Source organism: Meriones unguiculatus, chromosome 21 (assembly GCF_030254825.1).
Source record: "Meriones unguiculatus strain TT.TT164.6M chromosome 21, Bangor_MerUng_6.1, whole genome shotgun sequence".
NCBI classification, from domain to species: Eukaryota; Metazoa; Chordata; class Mammalia; order Rodentia; family Muridae; genus Meriones; species Meriones unguiculatus.
Genome location: NC_083368.1, coordinates 28,474,955 through 28,496,901, shown reverse-complemented (window position 1 = coordinate 28,496,901; position 21,947 = coordinate 28,474,955). Strand labels below are relative to the sequence as shown.

General features: G+C 40.8%; 1 protein-coding gene across 2 annotated transcripts in view; it reads right to left on the bottom strand.

Annotated features, from left to right (window-relative positions):
- The window catches only part of Grm3 (glutamate metabotropic receptor 3), a 215,017-nt gene that overhangs the window by 10,159 nt on the left and 182,911 nt on the right, over positions 1 to 21,947 (bottom strand). For both annotated transcript variants that reach the window (XM_060373976.1, XM_060373977.1), the window contains exons 4-5: positions 11,271 to 12,337; positions 4,412 to 4,586 (exon numbers count right to left, since the gene is read on the bottom strand). In XM_060373976.1, coding sequence (XP_060229959.1) covers positions 4,412 to 4,586; positions 11,271 to 12,337 — 1,242 coding nt within the window. The remainder of the gene's footprint in view (positions 1 to 4,411; positions 4,587 to 11,270; positions 12,338 to 21,947) is intronic.

Genomic DNA, 21,947 nt, shown 5'->3' with positions numbered 1-21,947 from the left:
GACTAGGACACTTCCTCCAGATCAGCTCAGTCTCGAGGGAACACAACAGGAGGATGCCAAGTAAGGCATCATGAAGCAGAAGAACTGCCCACCCAAGGCCTTGGCTGAATTCCTGATTCACAAAGCTATGGGAGGTGATAAAAGAATTGTGTAAAGCCATTTAAAGCAGCTTCTTATATAGAAATAAGTAAACATTGCTTATTCCCTGGCGTGTTCTCATCTGTGTGTGATGTGTTTCTTTTACCCATGGGAAAAAAAATCACTGTAAAGTTCAAAATCATGAGTGGCATCAATAACTATCAGTATAATAAACCGTCAGCATAGTACTTACTAGAAGGACAAAAGTTGCATTTGTCCCTGGATGTCTATAAAGTATTCTCTGCAGGATCCTCCCCCATCTCCCTCCCTACCCACAGACAATAAAATCTGAGCAAGTCCTATCTGTAAAGTGCTGTTTGTCTCCAACCTACAGCCATCTCCCATGCACATTATCCATCTCCAGATTACTTACACTTAGAGCACTGCACATGGTGACTGAACTGCACTGTTTACAGAACAGCGACTTGAACATCAGTCTGTGGATATTTAGTGCTTTTTATGCATTTCCCCCTCAAATGTCTTTTTGATTTGCTAGTGAGTTGGATTTGGAAATCTAAAACCAGTAACTACGTTCACTCTCTAAGTAAAATATATGTTCCACCTAATGGAGTCAGAGTAGCTTAGGAGTTTTGTGTAATTTATAAAATAGCACACTGCAGAGTATCTGGGAGGGACAAGGACAGCAGCTGCCCTGTAGTCATGCTAGAGGAAACGGGCACTAAAATAATCAAATTGTTTTTTTTTTTTTTTTGAAAATCTCAGCATTAACTTGTAATTTACTTACTGTTCATATGTCACTGGAATGTGGTAATATTTAAAAATTTAATGAATGAATAAATTTCATGATGGTATAGCTTTAATTTATTAAAATGGGAAATATTCTCACTGCAAGTCAGGAAATCCAAGGGGAATATATTACTAGTTTTGAGTGACTGAGGTCTGATTATAGGCCAGGCAAGTAGTGGTAGCATATGCCTTTGATCCCGGGCAGAGGTAGGCAGATCTCTGAGTTCCAGGCTGGCCTGATCTATAGAGCAAGTTTCAGGACAGCCAGGGGTTCGCAGAGAAACCCTGTCTTGAAAAATGACTTAAAAACTATTTTGTTCCAATCATAAACAAGATCTTTGAGCTATCAACAGACCAAGTAACTTTACTTTTCAGTTTTCTTAACTACAAAATAGAACTTGTAATCTCTGATATCATGAGGATAAAAACAAATCTGCAAACATTGGGCTACATTACACGCAGAGTTACGGGTGAGTGTATTTGTTATTCCTACAATTTGAAATGGATACTGTATAAATTATTTTGTTAGAAAATACTACTTCATTGATTGTGGTAAATTAATTAAGGCAACACCGTTGAGGCAGTGAGCTCTGGGGATACTCCAAAAGTGTGACACTGGGTAGACATCTTCCTTAAAGCACTAATTTGACCATTATCACATTAGCTTACAGGGAACAGAGGGTCCAGCATCACCTCAGCCCAAAATTTTTGTGTACATGGGTATTTTCCAATTTCTGAGGACAGATTTGGTGAGGTAATGAGTGCAGTAATTTTTTTTCAGGAATTTAATAATTTCTACTAATGTGTGTTAGAATATGCTTCTGAGTTATTAAGGTCTGGCTTAAAGGTGTCTGTTTCAACTTAAAGACTGTGTCATTGTTCCATTCCTAACCAGGAGCTTTGAGTTGTCAGCAGACTCCAGGGAAACTTGTCCTATTTTGGCTAGAGTGAGTACCGCCTCATCTTCCTGGTGAAAGCTGTTAAGCTCCTAGCATCATGAATAACCCCAGTATTCTTTTGGGAAGAGGCAGCATGATACTGCAATTAGCTGTCGGGGCTTGACATCAGAAGTACTGATACTAAGATACTAAGTTCTGAATCAGAACTTAAAACACATGACCCCATTCAGGTTTCTTTATCTTAAAAGTTGTTTCCTTCCCGATGGTGAGTGCTCTCTGTCACGAACAATTCCACATTTGGCTAAGGCTGAGGATCTGGCTTGCTTCCATGTATGTGGACCTATCTGCATTGCCCACGTGGCATGCTGGGGTTGGCTACCCAGAGGCTATTTAAGCTGTGGGCTGGCTTTCCCCAGGGTCAGATGATTGTTCAAGGTTCCTGAATAAACTGCATTGAAAAAAAAAAGTCGTTTCCATTAAATAAACATGCACACACACAAACTCACCGTGTTTATCACAATGCCCACCAGTAGAAAATACTGGGTGATAGTTTCTGTGGATGACATTGTTCTTATTGCCAGTTTTTTAAAAATTATCTGAACTAGCTAGCTATAAAATTTTTGTTTAGTTAAGAAATAAGCAGAAAGACACACACAGTGTATACTCACTTATAAGTGGATACTAGACCTAAAAGATAGGACAAACATACTAAAATCTGTACACCTAAAGAAGCGAAGCAAGAAGGAGGACCCAGGGTAAGATGATCAATCCTCACTTAGAAAGACAAATGGGATGGACATTGGAAGTAGGAGAAAACAAGAAACAGGACAGGAGCTTACCATAGAGGGCCTCTGAAGGACTCTGCCTAGCAGTGTATCAAAGCATTTGCTGAGACTCATAAACAAACTTTAGGCAGAGTGCAGGGGATCATATGAAAGAAGAAAGAGTTAGTAAGACCTAGAGAGAACAGGAGCTCCACAAGGACCAAATATATCTGGGCACAGGGGTCTTTTCTGAGACTGATTCTCCAGCCAAAGACCATGCATGGATATAACCTAGAACTCCTGCTCAGACATAGCCCATGGCAGCTCAGTATCCAAGTGGGTTACCCTAGTAAGATACTGTCTCTGACATGAACTCAATGGCTGGTTCTTTGACCTCCCCACCCCCGAGGGAGGAGCAGCCTTGCCAGGCCACAGAGGAGGACATGGCAGCCAGTCCTGAAGATACCTGATAAGCAGGGTGAGATGGAAGGGGAGGAGACCTACCCTATCTGTGGACTTGGAAAGGGACAGGGAGGAGATGAGGGAGGGAGGGTGGTATTGGGAGGGAATGAGAGAGGGAGCTACAGCTGGGATACAAAGTAAATAAACTGTAATTAATATAAAAATAATTTAATAAAATAAAAAGAAGTAATTGTTTCTCCATTTTCTAGGTCTTCCTTTACTCTTGGGAAACCTGAGAGTTTAGTAGGGGATGTGTGGATCCCCGTGTCACAGTGGCTCAGGGCTGAGGAGCTAAGGGTGTGCATCCTGGAACACGCATGTGCTCCCTCCCTGTCAGTCTTCCCCCTGACAGAGAAGGGTGACAGTCTACACTTTGTTGGAGAAACTTGGAGGACCGATGCACTTGTCACCCCATGAGGCTGAGCTATTTTGAAGTATCTTTTCTACTTGACTGGAGGCAAAATTTCGAAGCAGTCATTTGTTTCTGTCATTCCAAGACCTCCCTCCCCTGTGCCTTTATCCCTTTCTCTCTCACACTCTGTCAGTGAATTCTCTTACTTAGCACCACCAATTAACTGAAAATGTTTTCAAAGAGCGCCATGCTTCAGATACATTTGTGCTTTAGAAAAGACTGAATTGTGTGTTTTGGGATGACAGTGTTTCAGTCACTTGGCCAGTCGTGGGGGGAGAGAATCGTGGTCTGGGGACAGGTCCTAGAATTCTGTTCACACAGGCCTCTCTGCTGTGTTCATCTGGAACCCACTGTGTCAGTGAATCAGGAAGATCTATTATAGTACTTTCCAGAGTCCTGTCACGGGATGTTGGTTGGATTTTACTGTGGTTAAACACAAAGGGGCCAAACAGGTGCCCTCACTGAGAGAACCTTCACACCCTTAGCTTCACCATGTTAATAGACGTGATTGAACTTTTGAAAACGGGTGGGATCAGCTGGAAGCCTTTCCTCTGATCATCTGTTCCCTTGCACTTTTTCAGCATGTGTGCAGCATTGCACTTTCCTTAGAGAACGCCTCTCTCCAGCCACTGAGTAAAGTGAGGCAGAGAGCAACTCAATGCCTCTCCTAAGGCATCCCAGGGTACAACTGCAAAAAGATTAGAAGGTTGGTCCCATGAGTACACAGTCTGGTCAAAAAGCTGAACTGAATTAATGGGTTGAATGTTTCTCTTTCTTTGTAGACTCTGCCTGGTGCCCAAAGAGAACTACTAAATCTTCTGTAACCTTAGCCCCGTAGCTCAGCCTGACAGACATTCTAATTTAAGGTGCATAATAGAACTTACTATCACTGCCCAGCTGGGATTCTTTCGAGGAACAGGCATGCTTCATTGGGCCCTGCTGTCCCAGCTCCCCTAGTGGCAAGAATCAGTGCTTAGTTTCATACTTACACTGAGAGTATGTGGTCGCAGTTCCGGTGACGCTGAACCTGTTGAGGTGGAGTCTGTGTGTGACCACGTTCTTCTGGGGTTGGAACAAGACAATGTGTACCTTGGGGGCAAACAAACAGCCCAAGACCACGAAGCCACTCAAGCTAACGGAGATGCACATTGTTGTCGTCTGCACCTACAAGAAAGGTTGGCTGATGAGTAGCCATCACGTAGAAAATTCCATCACGCAGTCAGCTACAGAGAACACTGAGGCAAGCCCAAGTTAGAAAGCCAGAATTGGTCATAGCTGCTCTTTTCATCGCAAAGTCTATGTGCTAACTATATTGGATCTGCTGTGTTTGGGATATTCATGAAAACATTGTTTAGGATTTCAAAGCAAGCATCATTTGTGTGGGTTGCTGCTGACTGCTTGCCAAAACTTCACATAGACTTTCTTGTTTGCTTTGTATTTGGATAATGGTATTTATGCAGAACCAGTGAAGTCAGAATCTTAAATAGTAAAATATAAATATTCAGTGATAGATGGTGGGTGGTTGTTGTCAGTGAACTTGGCTTGTTCAGAGTTCACTTGTCCAGTTCCTTTAGTGAGTCATATGATTAAAATTTTGTGTTTACCTACAACGTTCTGTTCTATTTTATACTGCTAGTTCCTTCGGCCCTGACTTTATCTTCAGATTCATAGCAACATTTGACATCACTAATTGTTTGTTATTTTGGCTTCCTAGACATATCCTTCACTAGACTGGGTGATTGTTTCTGATCACTTCTATCTGAACTGTAGGGTCTGGTTAGACCTTGGCTCTTTACTATCTCCCCCTCATCATTAAGTTCTCATGACTTAGATACCTGCTATATTTTTGATGTCCAGATATTTACTAGTTCAGACCTATTCTGTATGCTTCCAGATTTACATATTCAACCGTCCCTAGCACACAATATGTTTATTTATTGGGAATAAAGGAAGTACATGTAACCCAAGCTTGATCTCCTTTCCTAAATGCTCCAGTCTGAGCAATACAAATGTTTAAGAATCTTGTGAGTCATCTTTGATCTTTCTGCTTCTTTAAACTCACTCATCCAATCCAATAACGGTTTATGTTGGCTGATAATTCTTTGCAGGTCTCTTGTTTCTACATATCTCATAAGCAAAGGCTCTAACTCCCTCTGTTCTGGACTAGTTCTTCATGGATATTCACCTAAAGAGCTTAGAAGACAGAGGAGTCTCCTCCCAGTGCGAGAGGCCGGCATTCCTCTGTGTGAAAAGGGAGGCTCAGAGACTGCGACAAATAAATGCTCACAGTCTGGCTGTTGTTATTGATGTCAATCACAATGTGTTGTTGTTGTTGTTGTTTTTCTTTTGTCAGAAGCAACAAAGCCATCAGGATAAGTTGTTACTAATAAGTAGAACAAAATCTCATAAACTGCAGGCTTCGGCAGTTTCGACAGTAAAGATGGAGTTCTCACTGAGATACGGCTTCGTAAAAAGGGAAATACAATAGTCTCAAGGACCAAAGTAGCTCTATAAAAATCAATAGCAAACATGTTGGCAAAACTGTGTGGCCACCCTGGTATGCTCAAACAGTGCTCTACTTATTGCTTATTAAATGGAAGGGTCTGGAGAGGGGATTGAATGCTGGGATACAGGAAAATGGTTGAAAGAGAGCAGCTAGTTCAGTGCTCTGTTTCTGAACCTTTTTCTCTACAGTAGTATTCAAGTCCATTTGATACTAAAGACAATATTACATTTGTTCTGATTGAGCTAAAAGTTTTAATTCCTTTCACACAGAGTCCTGAGATTTGAACCTCAATAATCAACAGAAGAGGGACCATCAGAGAAAGCATAGAGCAGATGAGTCATTTGAACTTTGGCTGATTTCCTTTAGAAGCTAAGGGAATAGGGCACTTGCTACTTGTGGGCACAGGGAACTTGGTACTTGTGGGCACAGGACACTTGGTACTTGTGGGCACAGGACATTTAGTATTTGTGGTACTTGTGGGAACAGGGAATTTTATACTTTTGGGAACAGGGCACTTGATACTTGCTACAGAAAGAAGACCATAGTGGACTCTCTTAATACTTATCCTTTAAAGACATTTTTTTTTGAGATGACCAGGGTTTTAGTTTTTGCAGTGGAATCTGGGTACAAATAGGAGCTTTTGTCTACTTGAGTACATTTGCCTGGAAAGAAAAAGTCTAGGCTATCTACAGGTGAGGTGCTCGTGTGTCTATATGCTTTTGCCTGAATTGGGCTTCTTCTTTCTTCCTTTTTTTCCCTTTATTTCTTATTTTTTTTAAAAAAATCATTATTTATTTATTTTTTATTAATTATTATCATTTATTACAATTTATTCACTTTGAATCCCCACTGTGGCCCCCCCACATCTCCTCCTAGTCCTACCCACCCTCCCTCTTCTCTTCCCATGCCCCTCCCCCAGTCCACTGATAGGGGAGGATCTCCTCCCCTTCTATCTGACCCTAGCCCATCAGATCTCATCAGGACTGGCTGCACTGTCTTCTTTGTCAGTTCAGTGAATGTACAGGACGAGTTTTCATTCTTCCCACCGTGTGTTCATTCCCTTGTCTCACTTCCCCTCTTTCTTCTACTGAACCTTTAAACAAGTCCTCTTCCTAGTTTCATGTCTTTGTGTGTATGACCCATTTAGTTTAGATAGAGCTGCCTGCTTGAGCATGGGCAGAAGACTATTTGCTAGAATATGAACAACTTCTCAGTGGCTACACCACTGAAGAAAGCAAGTCTTCTCCCAGCCTCCACTAACTGTCAATAGTCTCTCAGGCAGGATTGGAACCTCGGGAGCCCCTGTCCCACACATGATGAAATGGGAATGGGTTCAGTATTGTACAGGTCCTGTGCAGACAACAGCCACAATGAGTTTGTGGGTTTTCTGCTTGTGTCATGCCCCAAAGACAGTGTTTTGCAGCAGTAATCATCAGACTGTGGCTTTTATTTTCTTTCTTCTATAATTTTTTTGAGCTGTGTTGTGTGTGTGTGTTTCCATGTAGACTCTACCACTCCACAGTTACTTATTCTCTTTGTTTACAGATACAGAATACAGATTCTGTATTTATTGTTACCCACTGAAAAAAGCAGAGTCTCTGATGAAGTTTAAGATCTGCCCTATACAGAGATATGAAGAGAAGTGTTCAGAAGATAGGTTGACACTATAACCATTTAGGAAAATAATAGTAATAAGAGACCTATGATCATCCCAGCTGTGGATTTTTTTTTTTTTTTTTTTACTGAGGATTGGGCAGGTTTACAGTACCAGATGTGAGTTCCCTTTTATGGAGTGGGCCTTAAATCTGAAATAATGCTCCTCAAAGCTCTAGGTTATTAAACCAAAATCTCAGTGACAGATGTGTGATACCTATCTCCCTGTGAGTCGCTGGTCAGGAGGAGTCTGAGAAATAACACTACAAGTTATTGTTACAGCTCTTGGTTGCTCACCAGAACTTGATGATAAGATCCTATTGCTAGGGACAGGACACAAAAAGATCAAACTAGAACTGAGCACAATGCTTCTTCCATGCTGGCCATATTTATAAGTCTCGAAAGTGCTCTGCAAGCTGCTGGGAGAGAAAAGGTGCCAACAATCTATCATCTGGGAAACTGAAAAGCTGTAATATTGTCTTTTTGTTTGGTTGGTTTTTTGTTTGTTTGTCTGTTTGTTTGTTTTGAGGCAAAGTTTCTCCGTGTAGCCTTGGTTGTCCTGGACTGGCCTTGTAGACAAGGCTGGCCTTGAACTCATAGAGATCCACCAGCCTCTGCCTCCCAGAGTGCTGGGATTCTTTGTTTAATACAGGGCATCACCATGTAGTTTATGCTTTATCTCACTCTCCACCATGATTTTAGCTGCTTTAGCAGAAACACACTGAAGGCTAGAGAGGAGTTCTTTCCATCCTTGAGAGTGACAGATGTCTACATACACCAGATACACTGTGCTAGGGAACTCAAGAGAGGGGAGAAATTCTAATTTGTATGTTACACTGGTATCCAAATCATCCCCTTACCCAGATTTTTTTTGTACTGAGGAAGTAAGGCTAAGCTAAGGGCAAGACACTTGTTTCAGATGAAAATTTAAGGGAGCTCTGACAACTCAATAATAACGAGAAATTATATTTTAATGCTTTTAAAAATATATTTTTAAAGTCAGAAATAATGGTAAAAGCTGTGAGGAACACAATCCCAATAATTAATCTAGGAACGGGATCCATAGCAGCGCTGTGCTCTACTGTAAGTCCATCAAGTCAGTAAGGCTGGGCCTGTCTTGATCAGAGCACATTCGGGTATCCCTGAGTCCACTTCACATTGCTTTCTAGGAACTGGGACCTGGGGATCAGCATCTCCGATGCAGATGCTGACACTCTACAGTTGCTGCCATGGTTGTGAGCGATGAAGTCCTCTGTGTTTGAATCAGTGGTTACGTGTGCTCTGCCTTGTCCCTGGCACTGTGGCGGGTTACTTTGGTAGATTGAAAATGGTATAAAAGCTGGTTAGGCTCCTTAGGCTCCTTGTCAGTTTCTATCTCTACTTCTAACCCTCTCCAGTGTTAATACTCAGTTGCAGCTGTCCCACCTAACCAAGCAGGCTGCCCCCCACCCCGTGTTCTTGCCTCTGCTTTCTCCCTTACAATGTGAGACGATGATTTCGTCCACCTAAAAATCTTCCAAGTGCTTCCTTTTCCATAGAAAATAAAATTTAACTTCACTGCTATATCCTACAAAGCCCTACATGATTTAGCTCCCCAGCCAACCTCTTACGTAAAATAACTTTAAGGTTTATGTATCAAACTGTAGCTGTCCATTATCTTTTCTATCCTAACATATTACCATCATAACTGGTCTTCATTCCCAATATACTTTAAAGCAGGTTCATTAGGGATGATATAGTAACAACAGTAAGAAAAATCAGTTGTTCATGCTGATCCGTGGGGTGAGGGGATCTGTAAAAACAACAATTGGGTGGAGGGGCTCTAAAAATATTAACAATACTTTATTTTATTCTAAAACCCTGACTGTTCAAACTCTTGTGGTTCACATATTTTTGCCTTTGAATTTGCTTATCAAATTATGATACTACCCCTCTTAAGGATTTTTAAATTTTTTATAGGTTGCCTTAGAGTATTGAGCACTAAAAACAGCAGAGTATTATTCTAACATTGAATATACCTTTCTAATTTGTATTAACTATTACTGCGTGTGGTCCATAGGTTTCAAACATGTAGTTGTGAATAATTTGAATTAAAGACAGTAACCTTTGTCAAGCTCTTGATTCCCAGTTTTAGTCTTTTTGTCCTTTAGAACATTATTTTAGTTGGTGGAAATTACATATATTTGTGTATATACATAAACATATACATAAGTATGTTATATATAATTTTAAAAATAATGAATTTTCTCATATCATACTGAAGTTAATCATGGTACATATATATATATGTATATGCACATATGTAACATATTGAAAAGTGAAAACATTATAAAGAATCAAATTCATGAGCACATTTTTACCTTATATACTTATTATTTTATGGTGAGAACAAATAAATATACTTTTTTTTTTTTTTAGCAATCTAGCTGAGCACGGTAGTACATGCCTGCAATCCCAGCACTCAGGCAGGCAGAGGCACATGGATCTCTGTGAGTTCAAGGCCAGCCTGGTCTACAAAGCAAGTTGAGAATAGCCAAGGCTACACAGAGAAACCCTGTCTTGAAAAACCAAAAGAAAAAAAATGCAAGAGTGTGATGTGCCATAGACACTGTGAATTTTTTTTCCTACCCTAAGATCTGAGATTTTCTGTGCCTTCCTTTTGATATTCAGATTCCTAGACTTGAGGTAATGTTGTAATTACTGGCAAACAGAAGATTTGGGAACAGTTATTACCTACGGAGTACTTAATTTTCTGAACTCATGCTACAACAAGGAAACAGGCCTGCAGAAAACTGTGATCTATGATGACCTAAGAGGCAGAGATAATAAAAACCAATTGCCAGAAAAGGGAAAAAAATCTTATTACTCACTAAGAACACTACATTAAAATTACTAAAGTAAAATGAACTTATCAGTGGCTCAACAACTTGGTAAATTATGGTGGGATGACGACATTTTCCCCACAAGAGATGGTAATTATATGGATGTCCATAAATTTGAATTGTATACAAGACTCTATAAATAATTACTTAATTAGGTTAGCCATATACATACAATAAAATCTTTAGCTGTTCAATGACACATAGTTATGCACAGAATATATCTGTTTATATAACAAGGTTTAGAAAACACACAGCAGATTGTATTTTAATCCATTGTGGGGACATAATGAAGCATGAATAAAAGTTTTAGATCTTGATACCAATCTTGGCTGAATGTTGCAATGGTACTTTAATTTATAGGTCCATCTATTGTAGACACCCTCTTGTGTCTAATTTCAAGTGTTCTCATTGGGGTTTTAGTGATTAAGTCTCATTCTCTTGTCAATTGCCTTTTAAATTTAATTAAGATGTTTTTATGTGTATGTATTATGTTTTATTCCTCACTAGATTATAAACTACTTGAATGACCCATCCGTTATATCCATCTTCCCCTCTGTGCCTTGCACAGCACTCTGAACAAATTAAGCCCTAATTAAGTGTCTTAAAGCATAGTGATTTAATTTTCTCACGTCATATTGAAGTTAATTATTGCATTTACAATTATTTGATTCAGCCTTGAAATGAAATAAAAGGAGTCTACCCTAACTTCTGCCCAACCAAACACTGATAAATGACAAGAACAAAGGAAAGAAGAAAGACAAATTAAGAAGAAAAAGAAGAAGAACAAGAAAGCATTCAAAGACTTACTCTGTAGTCACTGGATGTCACATAAAATATCGGGAGGAATGCCAGCCAGATGATGCAGGTGGTGTACATGGTGAAACCGATGAACTTGGCTTCATTGAAGTTCTCCGGACACTTCCTTGTTTTGAATGCGTACACAGTGCATAGGATCACGAGGACCACATCATAGGTCAGAGAGATCAACATGCTGGAATCTTTGACATTGCATTTTAGGATGACTGTTTCCCGCTTCTCTGGAAGGGTATATCTTCTGGTGCCTGGAGCCTCCAGGATAAGCCACACAGACACCATCACAATTTGGACCAGTATCAAACCCAGGCAGATAAAAACCTGAGAACTGGGACTGATGAATTTTGGCCTCTGAGCGCCATTCTTGACCCCATCAAAGATGCGAGCGATGCAGTTTGTCTTGGTCAGCAGAGCTGAATAACAGATGGCAAAGGAGGTTCCAAGCCCAAGCCGGCGCAACGCACAAATGACAGGCGATGGTTTAGCAATGAAGAAGAATGTCATGCAGTAGGACAGGCTAACTCCAAACAACAAGATGTAGCAGAGTTCTCGGCCTGATGCTTTGACCAAGGGTGTGTTGTTGTGCTTGATAAAAACAGTTATAACTATGCATGTACACATAAAACCCAGGCAGGCAATGGTGACTGGGCCTATCGCCCAGGCGTCTTCCCACCTGATGTAATCCTCCGGGAGGTTGTAGCATCCAGATAGGTCTGCAGTGGGCCACTGGCCGGGACCACAATCCACGCAGGTGAACTCATCAGCCAGGTACTCATAGGGCTCACAGGGGATGCAGATCCAGCAGCAAACATCTCCTGGCTGCATGTTTTTCATCTCATTAGGGGCACAGGGATCACTGCACTGGGAAGTGGGGACTGAGTTCCGGGACCAGTGGATGGAGTCCACATCTAGAGATAAGGTTTCTGCCCAGTGGCCGACCTTCAAGTAGGAATACTTTCCACCTATGTGCTGGAAGTTGAACACATTGTATCTTCCCATCCCGTCTCCAAAAGTGTCAAACTTCACAATGCTGTCTGCTCCTTTGTTCGGGATGAACGGAGCTTTGATACACGGAATGGAAGAAAAGAAAAGAACACTTGTTTAGGTGTCTCGTATGTCATCAGTCAATTACTTTGGGTGTACACTCAGCAGAACTGAAGTAACAGGGAGCAGAGACAGCAAGGGTGGCACAATTTATCACTCACCATCGAAAGCCACACATCAAAAGCTTCCAGAGTGCTTATGCATTCATGAATTTAGTCGCTTAACATTGCTGAGTGTCTAATGGGTGCCAAGTGCTAGTGATAACAATGAGCATAAAGGAGTGCCGCCTTCAAAGGAAATGTATTACATAAGAGAAGAGCACTGGCAAACACGTAGATGTACTCTGTGCGGTGTGAAATGTTATTTTCTTGAAAGCTTTATAACAGCAATTGGGCAAGGCTTCATGTCTTACTTCATACCTATTTATATACAACCACTAAGATTTTTGCCATCTGAAGTATTTTCGTGACAATATAAAATTAATAGGAAGAATTTTCTCCTTAAATGGAGATTCAATGTAAATGTATAATACATGTATGTAAGCATTTCTGATGCTTAACATAGGAAACAATTGAAATTATTTATAGTCATTCTGTAGCTTTTGGCATATAGTCTTTCCAGGTAGCCCAGACTAGCTTCAAACTCATAGCAGTTTTTTTTTTTTTTTTTTTTTTTAACCTCAGCATCTTGAATGCGCTGCCATGCTTGGTTAGATATCTTATATGCATAATAGTGGATGCCCAGACAATGGTATATTCTAGACCCTGTGCCTTTTCTAGGTCTTCAGAAAACACCTGGTCTGAACATCTGAACGCCTTCCTCTTTTCCAACTGTAGTCCATCTTATTTCTACAGTTGTTGTGAACAACTTCTAAAATGAGCTTCCATACAATTTATTCTTCTTACGTCTCGGTTTGCATTTATTAAACGTCTCAGAAATATTACACCCAGGTAATAACAGAGCTTCACGGAGGCCATGAACTAAGAGGGGAAGCTTGTTCTCCGTAATAGTTCTAATTGAAATATAGTTACATTATTTCCTCTCTCCCTTTTCTCCCTCCAATTCCTCCCATGTCTTCTCCCTCCATCTTTTCTCATGCTCCTCCTCTACTTGCTCCTAAATCATTGTTCTCTTTACTGTTATATGCTCTCTCTCTCTCTCTCTCTCTCTCACACACACACACACACACACACACACACCATCACAACACACACTCTCTCTGTCTCTCTCATAAATATATAAATACAACCTGCTGAGTCCGCTTAATATTGCTTGTATGTGTATGATTTCAGAGCCAACCACTTGGAATCGAATATCCAATTAGGAGGCTCATCCCTAAGAAGACTATTCTTTCTCTCTCAGAAGTCATTAATTGCTTGTAGTTCTTTTTATCTATGAGCGAGGTCCACGAAGATTTCCTCCTTTCATGTCAGCCTGTCTAATTGGTATTGTCATTGTTTAGATAGTCATGTTGTTATGGTATCATGACCATAGTTCCCCTGTCATATGTAGGAGACATAATCTCATATGGCAGACTCCCTGGACTTCTGGCTGCTCTTTCAGCCTTCCTGCCCACTGTTCTATAATATTACCTGAGCCTTAAGTGTTCAGGAGTTGGTTGTGTTGAAGAGGGAAATTTTACTCAGTTTACAGCTTCTTATCTGGCCCGCTTACCTTTCCATTCCATATGCCATTCTCTTATAATAATTACTAGGTAATTCTCTTCAAGATGCAGCTGAAGACTGAATTTTCATGTGCCATGAGGCTCCGGCATGACTGTGATCTTTGTTTTTTACTCCACTTTTGCTAGTCTGCTGTGTACTTTCCATTTCCCGCTGTTAGTCTCTAGTTTTTCCTTAGGAGAAGATTGTCACTTTCTGTGTGATTCATAGACATCCATATTTGATTTCCTAATTTCATGATACTTGGGGGTGTGTGGAGAAACCAAGAGAGTAGAATAAGATATCCGTGAATAAACCTACTACATCCTAGTAAAAGCTAAAGGTGGCATCTCAAACAAGGGAAGCTATTTTGTACACATTGTTAAGTAACTGTTTAACCAACTGAAAAAAAATGAATTTAAGTCTGTATCTCATTACTTATTCCCAGATTGATTCCGAAAGGATCAAAGTTTTGCATGTAAAAAAATAAAAACAAAAGCAAAGAAGTTCTAGAAATAAAAAAGTACTTTAATATCAGAGTGGGAAAAGTCCTTTTTAAAGGCTACTGAAAATGAAAAAAGAACAAACAAACAAAAACCAAGAAAACATATACCAAAGTGTAACAAGATTTTAAAGTTCCAAATAATGAGCTGAGATACAGCTGAGTTGGTAAAGACCTTGGTAAGTTTTAAGTTTTGGTAAGTTCAGTCATCAGCATTCGATGCGAAAGGCCTGGGTAACCTGGAGGAACTTGATCTCAGTTCTAGAGTGGTGGAGACCGGAGGATCCCTGGGGCTCCCTTGCTAGCCAGCCTAGCTTAATGCGTGAACTCTAGGTCCCACTGAGAATAGCTGTCTTAAATAACAAGGTGGATGGTTCTTGATGAACCCTGGTTGATCTTTGACCTCCGCACACGTGTACACACCGAAACACATACACACACAGACCTGTGTACACTTGTGTGCTGGTGTGTGTGTGTGTGTGTGTGTATGTGTGTGTGTACTGTCCTATACACATGAATCCCACAAATGTTCGCATACACAAAGTTCCAAAACGAATACACATGGAAAATAACATCAGAGCAAACGTGGGAAATGATACCGCAGACTTCCAACGGTATTTAAGATAATGTACACATATCCAATATAAAATGGATCTTAGTAACTCATAGAAAATGTCCAAAGAATATGAATAGTTATTTTACTGTAAGGAAAATCTAATTTTCTTAAACGTGCAAAAATATGTTTAACATTGGTCAAATTAACAGAAAAATGCAAACTTACAAAGGCAGAAAAATAGTCCTTGAAAGATACACACAACCTAAATGTCAGGCCCCCGGTACTATTATCCCAGACAATAAAAGATGAATTAAAACTGGAAGTAAGGTTGTTTTTAGCTGACATAAGAACATCTCACATTACACGGGGGTGAGCCCAGCATTACTGACACGGGCCACAGATGCTGGAGAAGGATCAGAGGAGCCAGTTCCTGGGTGATAGATACAGATGATGAAGCTCACCACTGTTGGCTTTAAAAGAGCCGCCAACATGAGTGAGCAATAAAGGCTGCAAAGGAGAGAAAACGAACCCTTCTGTGGGGCTTTCAAGATGTGATTCAGCCCTGGCAATGCATTGCTTTTCCACTAGCACAATCAATGCTGATGTTCAGCTTCCATAAGCATTAGGAATAAAATCAGTTTGAAGAAAGATAGTGAGGTGGATTGGCCAGCAACTGTTGTGTAGCGAGCAGTTCCTGGTCTGGCCTTGAACTTGTGGAGCCAGTCTATCAGGAGATAGGCTGCCGGAGGGAGAAAAGTACCTAACGACTGACACCTGAGGTTATTTTCTGGGCTCCATACATGTGCACCACCCCCACACACGTGGCTGAATACATGCAAACGTGCCAGCTCTGCAAAATTATATAACAAATACAGAAAATCAGAGTAAGTATTGAAAGATGAACATTCTCAAAGTTTGGACAAAATGTTAGGAGGGAAAAGAGAGGTACAGTCAGAAATGGATCACTCTGTTTTCCAGAAAAAGAGGACAGACAGAGACGAGCGCATCTCTGGGTGGTGGGCTGGGCTTGGGGAAAGTGAGGGAAGAGGACTTTGTTCTTTTTAAGAGCGCTGTAGTCACATAAATATGTACACACCTGATTTTGCTGAGAAATTATACAATTAAATAGAATAGTCAAGGAAGAGCAGGCAAAACCCTCTTATAAGGTAAATAATTATGAAAACATTGCAAGTATTTTAACAAGTCTTTGGAAAATAGGTAGTGACTAAACAAATGATACTTTTGGTGGATTTTTGTGTATATGTGTATGTCCATGTATGCGTACATATATGTGCATATGTACCTATATGCATGTATGTGTGTACATGTATGAAGGCCAGAGCCGTTATCTTACTTAAATCCTCTCCATCTTGTATTTTGATTGGGTCTCTCATTGAACGTGGAGCTGGTGAGTCCAGGGATGCTCCTGTCTCTACCTCCCCAATGCTGTGATTATAGCTCTGGGATTACAGTGTGCTCCAGGGCACCTGCTTTTTAGCTGATTTCAGGGGCGGAAGCGGGGTGCGGGGTGAACTCGGGTGATTATGTTTGCACAATAAATACCGACTAAACCATCTCCCTGGTAGAAATGGCTTCTCAATAAAAATTTACCTTCACGAAATTTGTGAAACTATAAAACATATAACAAAATATGGCTTAATCTCTACATCCTTTAAATGCAAGAATCGCCTTAGACTCCTTCAGACAACTACTTTAGAAACCCACTGTCAGAAGCACCCTGATCCTTAGTGTGACATAGACAGTGCTATGTCCACACCATCCTGAAAATGAACAAAAGAGGACTCTAGTCCTGTCCTGGAACAATGATTTCAAACACATTGGCCTGGGGAGTGAGATGAAGCAAGCTCCTCCGTACTGAACTGACGCTGAGTGGCAGCACAGCTGAATCCCCCCTGCATCGATTCTGTCACCTTCCTGATATGGTTAGAGTTTGATCCAGGTCAAATGATTCACTGGGGAGGGAATCAAGACCCAGTGAACTGGAATCAGGACTCACTAGCAATCAATTGCATAGTTCTTTAGTGTGGGAGCGCTGAGGAGTTTGTTGGTTCTTAAGTTGGTCCACACCAGGGGAGTAAGAGCCATTAGACATGGAAAAATAAATCATTTCACCTTTCATTGGTATTGCAACACCATGAAAGAATCCAGACTGAAAGGGGGGAAAGGCTAACAAACAGGAAGATGGAATACTATTTCTTTTTAAAGACTCACTGCCTTTTCCTAAACCCAATTCTTATCCCCTTCTCCCTCTAATGGTGCAAAATCAGTTCTTCATTTTCAGACACTGATCTGGCCTCAGGTCAAGACAGTGGTGTTTGGAGTACCCCATTAGCCAATTAGTACTGACCCCAATTCCAAGAGGATTTATCTGAAAGTTTTAGTACCAAGGTGATCAGGCCTCCTAGGACCTATTTGGTAGAGATGAGTCAAATCTATTTCTTAGACATATCACACAGGGCAATGGTAAAAGAAAATTAAATTGGTTCATTCCTTTTCTCTCTCTCTCTCTCTCTCTCTCTCTCTCTCTCTCTCTCTCTCTCTCTCTCTCTCTCTCAGTACTCCTCCAATTAAGGTAAGACAATAATAAGGCTCTTAGGAGGCCATCGGTAAAGGCAACATTGTCTCCACTGCCCGGGCTCACATTGGTAAATACTAATTAGGACAGCAAAAGCTACTGACAGCAACATGGTTCTAATTTCAAATTGGAGCCTCAGGAAGTGGCTGCGAACCTATCTGATGAATTGCAGTAAAGATAAGGTTTAGAAGAGGAAAATACCATCTCCCTCCAAGGCTATGGCAGAGGTCAGAGGTGAAGAAGGCAAATTCCTGTGGCTAGAGCAGACAAGCTCTTTGTCACAATCACCATGCAGCAAGAAGAGTAGAAACAATGTATGAAGCCCTAGTAGTCAGGGATTTAGCTCCCAAGGAGGAACAGAAATGCCGAAGCAATTCTCATGATTATCAACTAATGGAGCAGCTGGGATCCAGGGTCATTTTGTCCTTGGACTCACTGTACCATGTGGAGGAATGGCCGATGAGAACCTAACATGTACAGTGAAAAAAACACCAAGGAGGCAAAACACCAAGAAACAGTGAGTTTTGAACAGGACTCCCTCAGTTTTCCTGAAGAGTTAGCTGGCGGGTGAGCCTTCCATGCAGGGTTCCACAAGTGCTTTCTCCAGATTCCATAGCACTGCCAAGACTGAATGAGCTCAGTTCCGAAGGCAGCAGTCTAATATTAGACTAGGAATGAGAATGGAGAGAGACAAGGTGTAAAGAGGAAAGCAGCAGCAGGTGCAAGAAGGTGGGACCTCAGTCTTAATCTGAGGGCTGTCTCAGAGGCCATCTCTTCTTAGCTGCATATGAGTGGTCGCTCACTGTGGTTGGAAGGCTCCTCACGTGAGCTGATGCTACCAGCACATTTTTTTTTCTACCGTTTCCACCAGACTCTTGTCTTTTTCATTTTGTAAATAGTGACTCCTTCGTGTCTGCTTTAATTGTTGCTTCTTTATAAACCTTTTCACTAACATATAATAATAATAATAATAATAATAATAATGTAAAGTATAAAATAAGTTCACTACAAGTGAACACATGAATATCATGACTATTAAGATGTATATTTTCTCTTCTTTTGCTCCTGTCCCTATCACTTGACTCGTTTTTTTGTTCAGGGGTAGTCACCATTCCAATCTCTGATGTAAGTGTTTCAGAATGCTGGAGTTGCTGTAACAAAACCAGCATGAAACGGTGGCTTGAAGTGACAGAGATTTACTATTTCACAGTGGTCTGAAGGCAAGAGTTTGCAGGCTTGATTCCTCCCGAGGGCTCTCTCTGCAGGGGAACCTGTTTCAGCCTTCTCTTCTAGGTGAGGTAATTTCCCTGAGATCTCTGGTGTGTCTTTGCTTATAGAGCCATCACTCAAGTTTGAATCAGCACAGTATGCTCTTCCTGTATTTTTGTATTTGTGGCCCAGCTTTACCTTCTAGAAGGAAACTAGTCATTCTGGGTTAGTGTCCACACTAATGAATTCATTTCAGCTTGGTTATAATCTTAAGTCTCTGTTCCCAAATAAGGCCATATTCTGAGGAAGTGGGGCTATGAATTCAACACAGCTTTTGGAAGGGAAAATGTATTCATCCTCTAACAGCCACATGCTATTTTTGTCTGATATTGAAGCTTATTTAAATGATGATATGGTAAAGTATTAGTTGGTACTGAATATCGCTTGGTTAAAATTTTGTGAGATTTATTCATGCACTGATGAGAAGATATAGTTAGTTCACGCTGCTTTATTCGTCTGAGACTGGGTCTGATTACATCGCCCAAATTGGCCTTAAACTCACAATTCTGCTGACTTGGCTGTCTGGGTGCTGGAATTTCAGATATTCACAGGTCAGTTTCAATGGGGCCCCTTGGGGTACAGTGTCTAATGGGGAATTGGGTACAAGAGCAAAGCTCAGGAATCAGCTTGAATGGGACAACTTTTGCTTTGTCATTAGGGTGGCTACAGGAGTTCTACTTCTACGGAACTTTCAACATGATATAGTTATAAACACAGGATGCTACCATGAGCTACAAAGTTCCTGTGGAAAATATCTCCAGAAGACCACCACAGAAGCTTTTATGAAGCTACTGGGGGGGCTGATGAGATGGCTCAGCAGTTAGGAGCGCTGGCCGTCCCTCCAGAGGACATGGGTTGATTCTCAGCACCCATGTGTCAACTAAGTACCACCTGTAACTACAGTTCTCGGGAAAACACTTGGAAATATTATTTCAGGAAGCGCCTTTTGCAGTCTCACCTATGTTGAATTTTCTTTGTTTTAAATTTGATTTTCAGGAATCTACCTATCATCCATCCATCTATCTATCTATCTATCTATCTGGCTGTCTATCATCTATAACCTATATGTCCATGTTATTCCAGACATGAGTAATTTTCAAATGTATTTTTGGCAAATGCCTTTTGCCACTCTGTGGCCCACCTTTGTTTATAGCAGTTACCTAAAGAACACAAATTCTTGGCTTTAGTTACAATTAAATTCAAGATTTTATGTCTAACTTCTAATTTCCAAATATTATGACTAGTGGTTTCATCCCTCTATCTGGAGCAGTCTGACCTCTTCTGATTGTGAATATCGGTTGCTCATATGTGAGGCACTCAGGTGCTGAACATATTTCAGAAGAATGTGTGTCGCGAGGCTGAGAAGCTCTCTTTTGTTCTGATGACATGCTCTGTAGTTCACTCTAAGGAAACCGACCACAGAGCATTGTAAGACTGTCAGTGGCTGCTCATCTCTTCACTGGAGTCTAAGCTTCTATAGAACTGAGAAAATGATTCATTAGTCTTTGTACACTCATCAGGAAATGCTGGACACATAAAAGGGTTTCATTAATTGCCTCCCAAATTGATCATTTAACTTGTTAAAATTTATAAAATTTAACTTACTTAAACTTTAAAATCATGGGATTTTTGTTTTTAATTATAACACAGACAAATTGGGTAAGAATCTAAGAAGAATTCTTGACACTTTTTTGGTATCAAGCGTTATTTATTTACTTATTTATGTGGGGTATGTTGTGTGTGTGTGTGTGTAGGTCAGCTGATGACTGTGGGAACACGTGGGTACTGGGGAATCAGGTTTGGTCGCCAGCATTTTTACCTGATGAGCCCCTTGACACTCATGTCTTAATGTACTGTTTTGCAGTGTTGGGGGCAGAGGTGCTCTTACTACTGACATCTGGTCAGGGATAGGGATGCTGCCGACTGTCCCCCAAAGTCCAACACACACCCTCGTTAAAAACAAGGATCAGAGAACCAATACCAACAGTATTAAAATTAAGAGACTTTTGCTTAGGGTAATACATGTCAGGATTTCTAGATAGATCTTGGAAATCTTAGTCCCTTCTGTGAATGGAAAATGCCCTTGCCAAGTAATTATTTACAGTCGCCCCATCTCAATGTGATTAATTCTTTGCTGCATCACTTCCAACAGCCACCGCCAGTTTACACATTTTCCTCTGTTTCCCACTCACCAACAACTCACATGAGTGAAGTCATAGCACCTTCTTCCTGCTTTCCCCACAGAGTCAATTTCTCGTGGGGATTCACGGATCCTCCTCCTCAAGCACTTGGAAGCCACCACTAGCTGAACTTCTCCAGTCAGATCCAAGAGAAGAAGCATCTTCCCGAATGAGGTAGGAGTGGGCGGCATCCAGCTTTACAGAGTTTGTCACCCAGCAGAGATGTCTGATCCTAAGGAGAGTCAAGTGTGGTCTCTGTGGGGACTTCCCTCCCAGGTCATTTCTAGCCCCAGCACAACACTGAGTGTCTAGGAATACTGCGTGACGTTGTGACGCTCACAAATCAGGCTCGGTTTTAAAAGACAAATTTAATTGATTCTCATGGTTTTTAATGTGACAAAGTCATGTATTAGAGCATAAATAGAAAAACAGAAAAAAAGGGGGAGAGCCTTCTTAAAAACCACAAACCTGTATAAAAATATATATTCAAGAATTTTTCAAAAGAAGGCTTAAGCTTTCCATTGTTCTGCCTTAGACCAGTTCTCAGTGTTCCAGAAGATTGACATTAAGTGCTGCAGATGAATGAAACTGGCAAAGGACAGGAGGATGAAAACCGCTGGGCAAATCCCACTCAGAAATGCTCCAGTAAGTCAGCATTGCAAAATGTGTGAAAATTGCTAGCAGAGCTCATGTTCTGAAGAATGCAGTGACAGTAACAAGAATATACTTAATAAAATGAGCTTTCCCCTTCTAAGGCACACAAAACTTCTTTATACAAAAAGCAGAGCAGCAGAAATTTTATTCAGCCTTTGAAAATGAATGTGTCAAAGATAAGTACGGCAGCTTAGCATGAGGAACTTAAA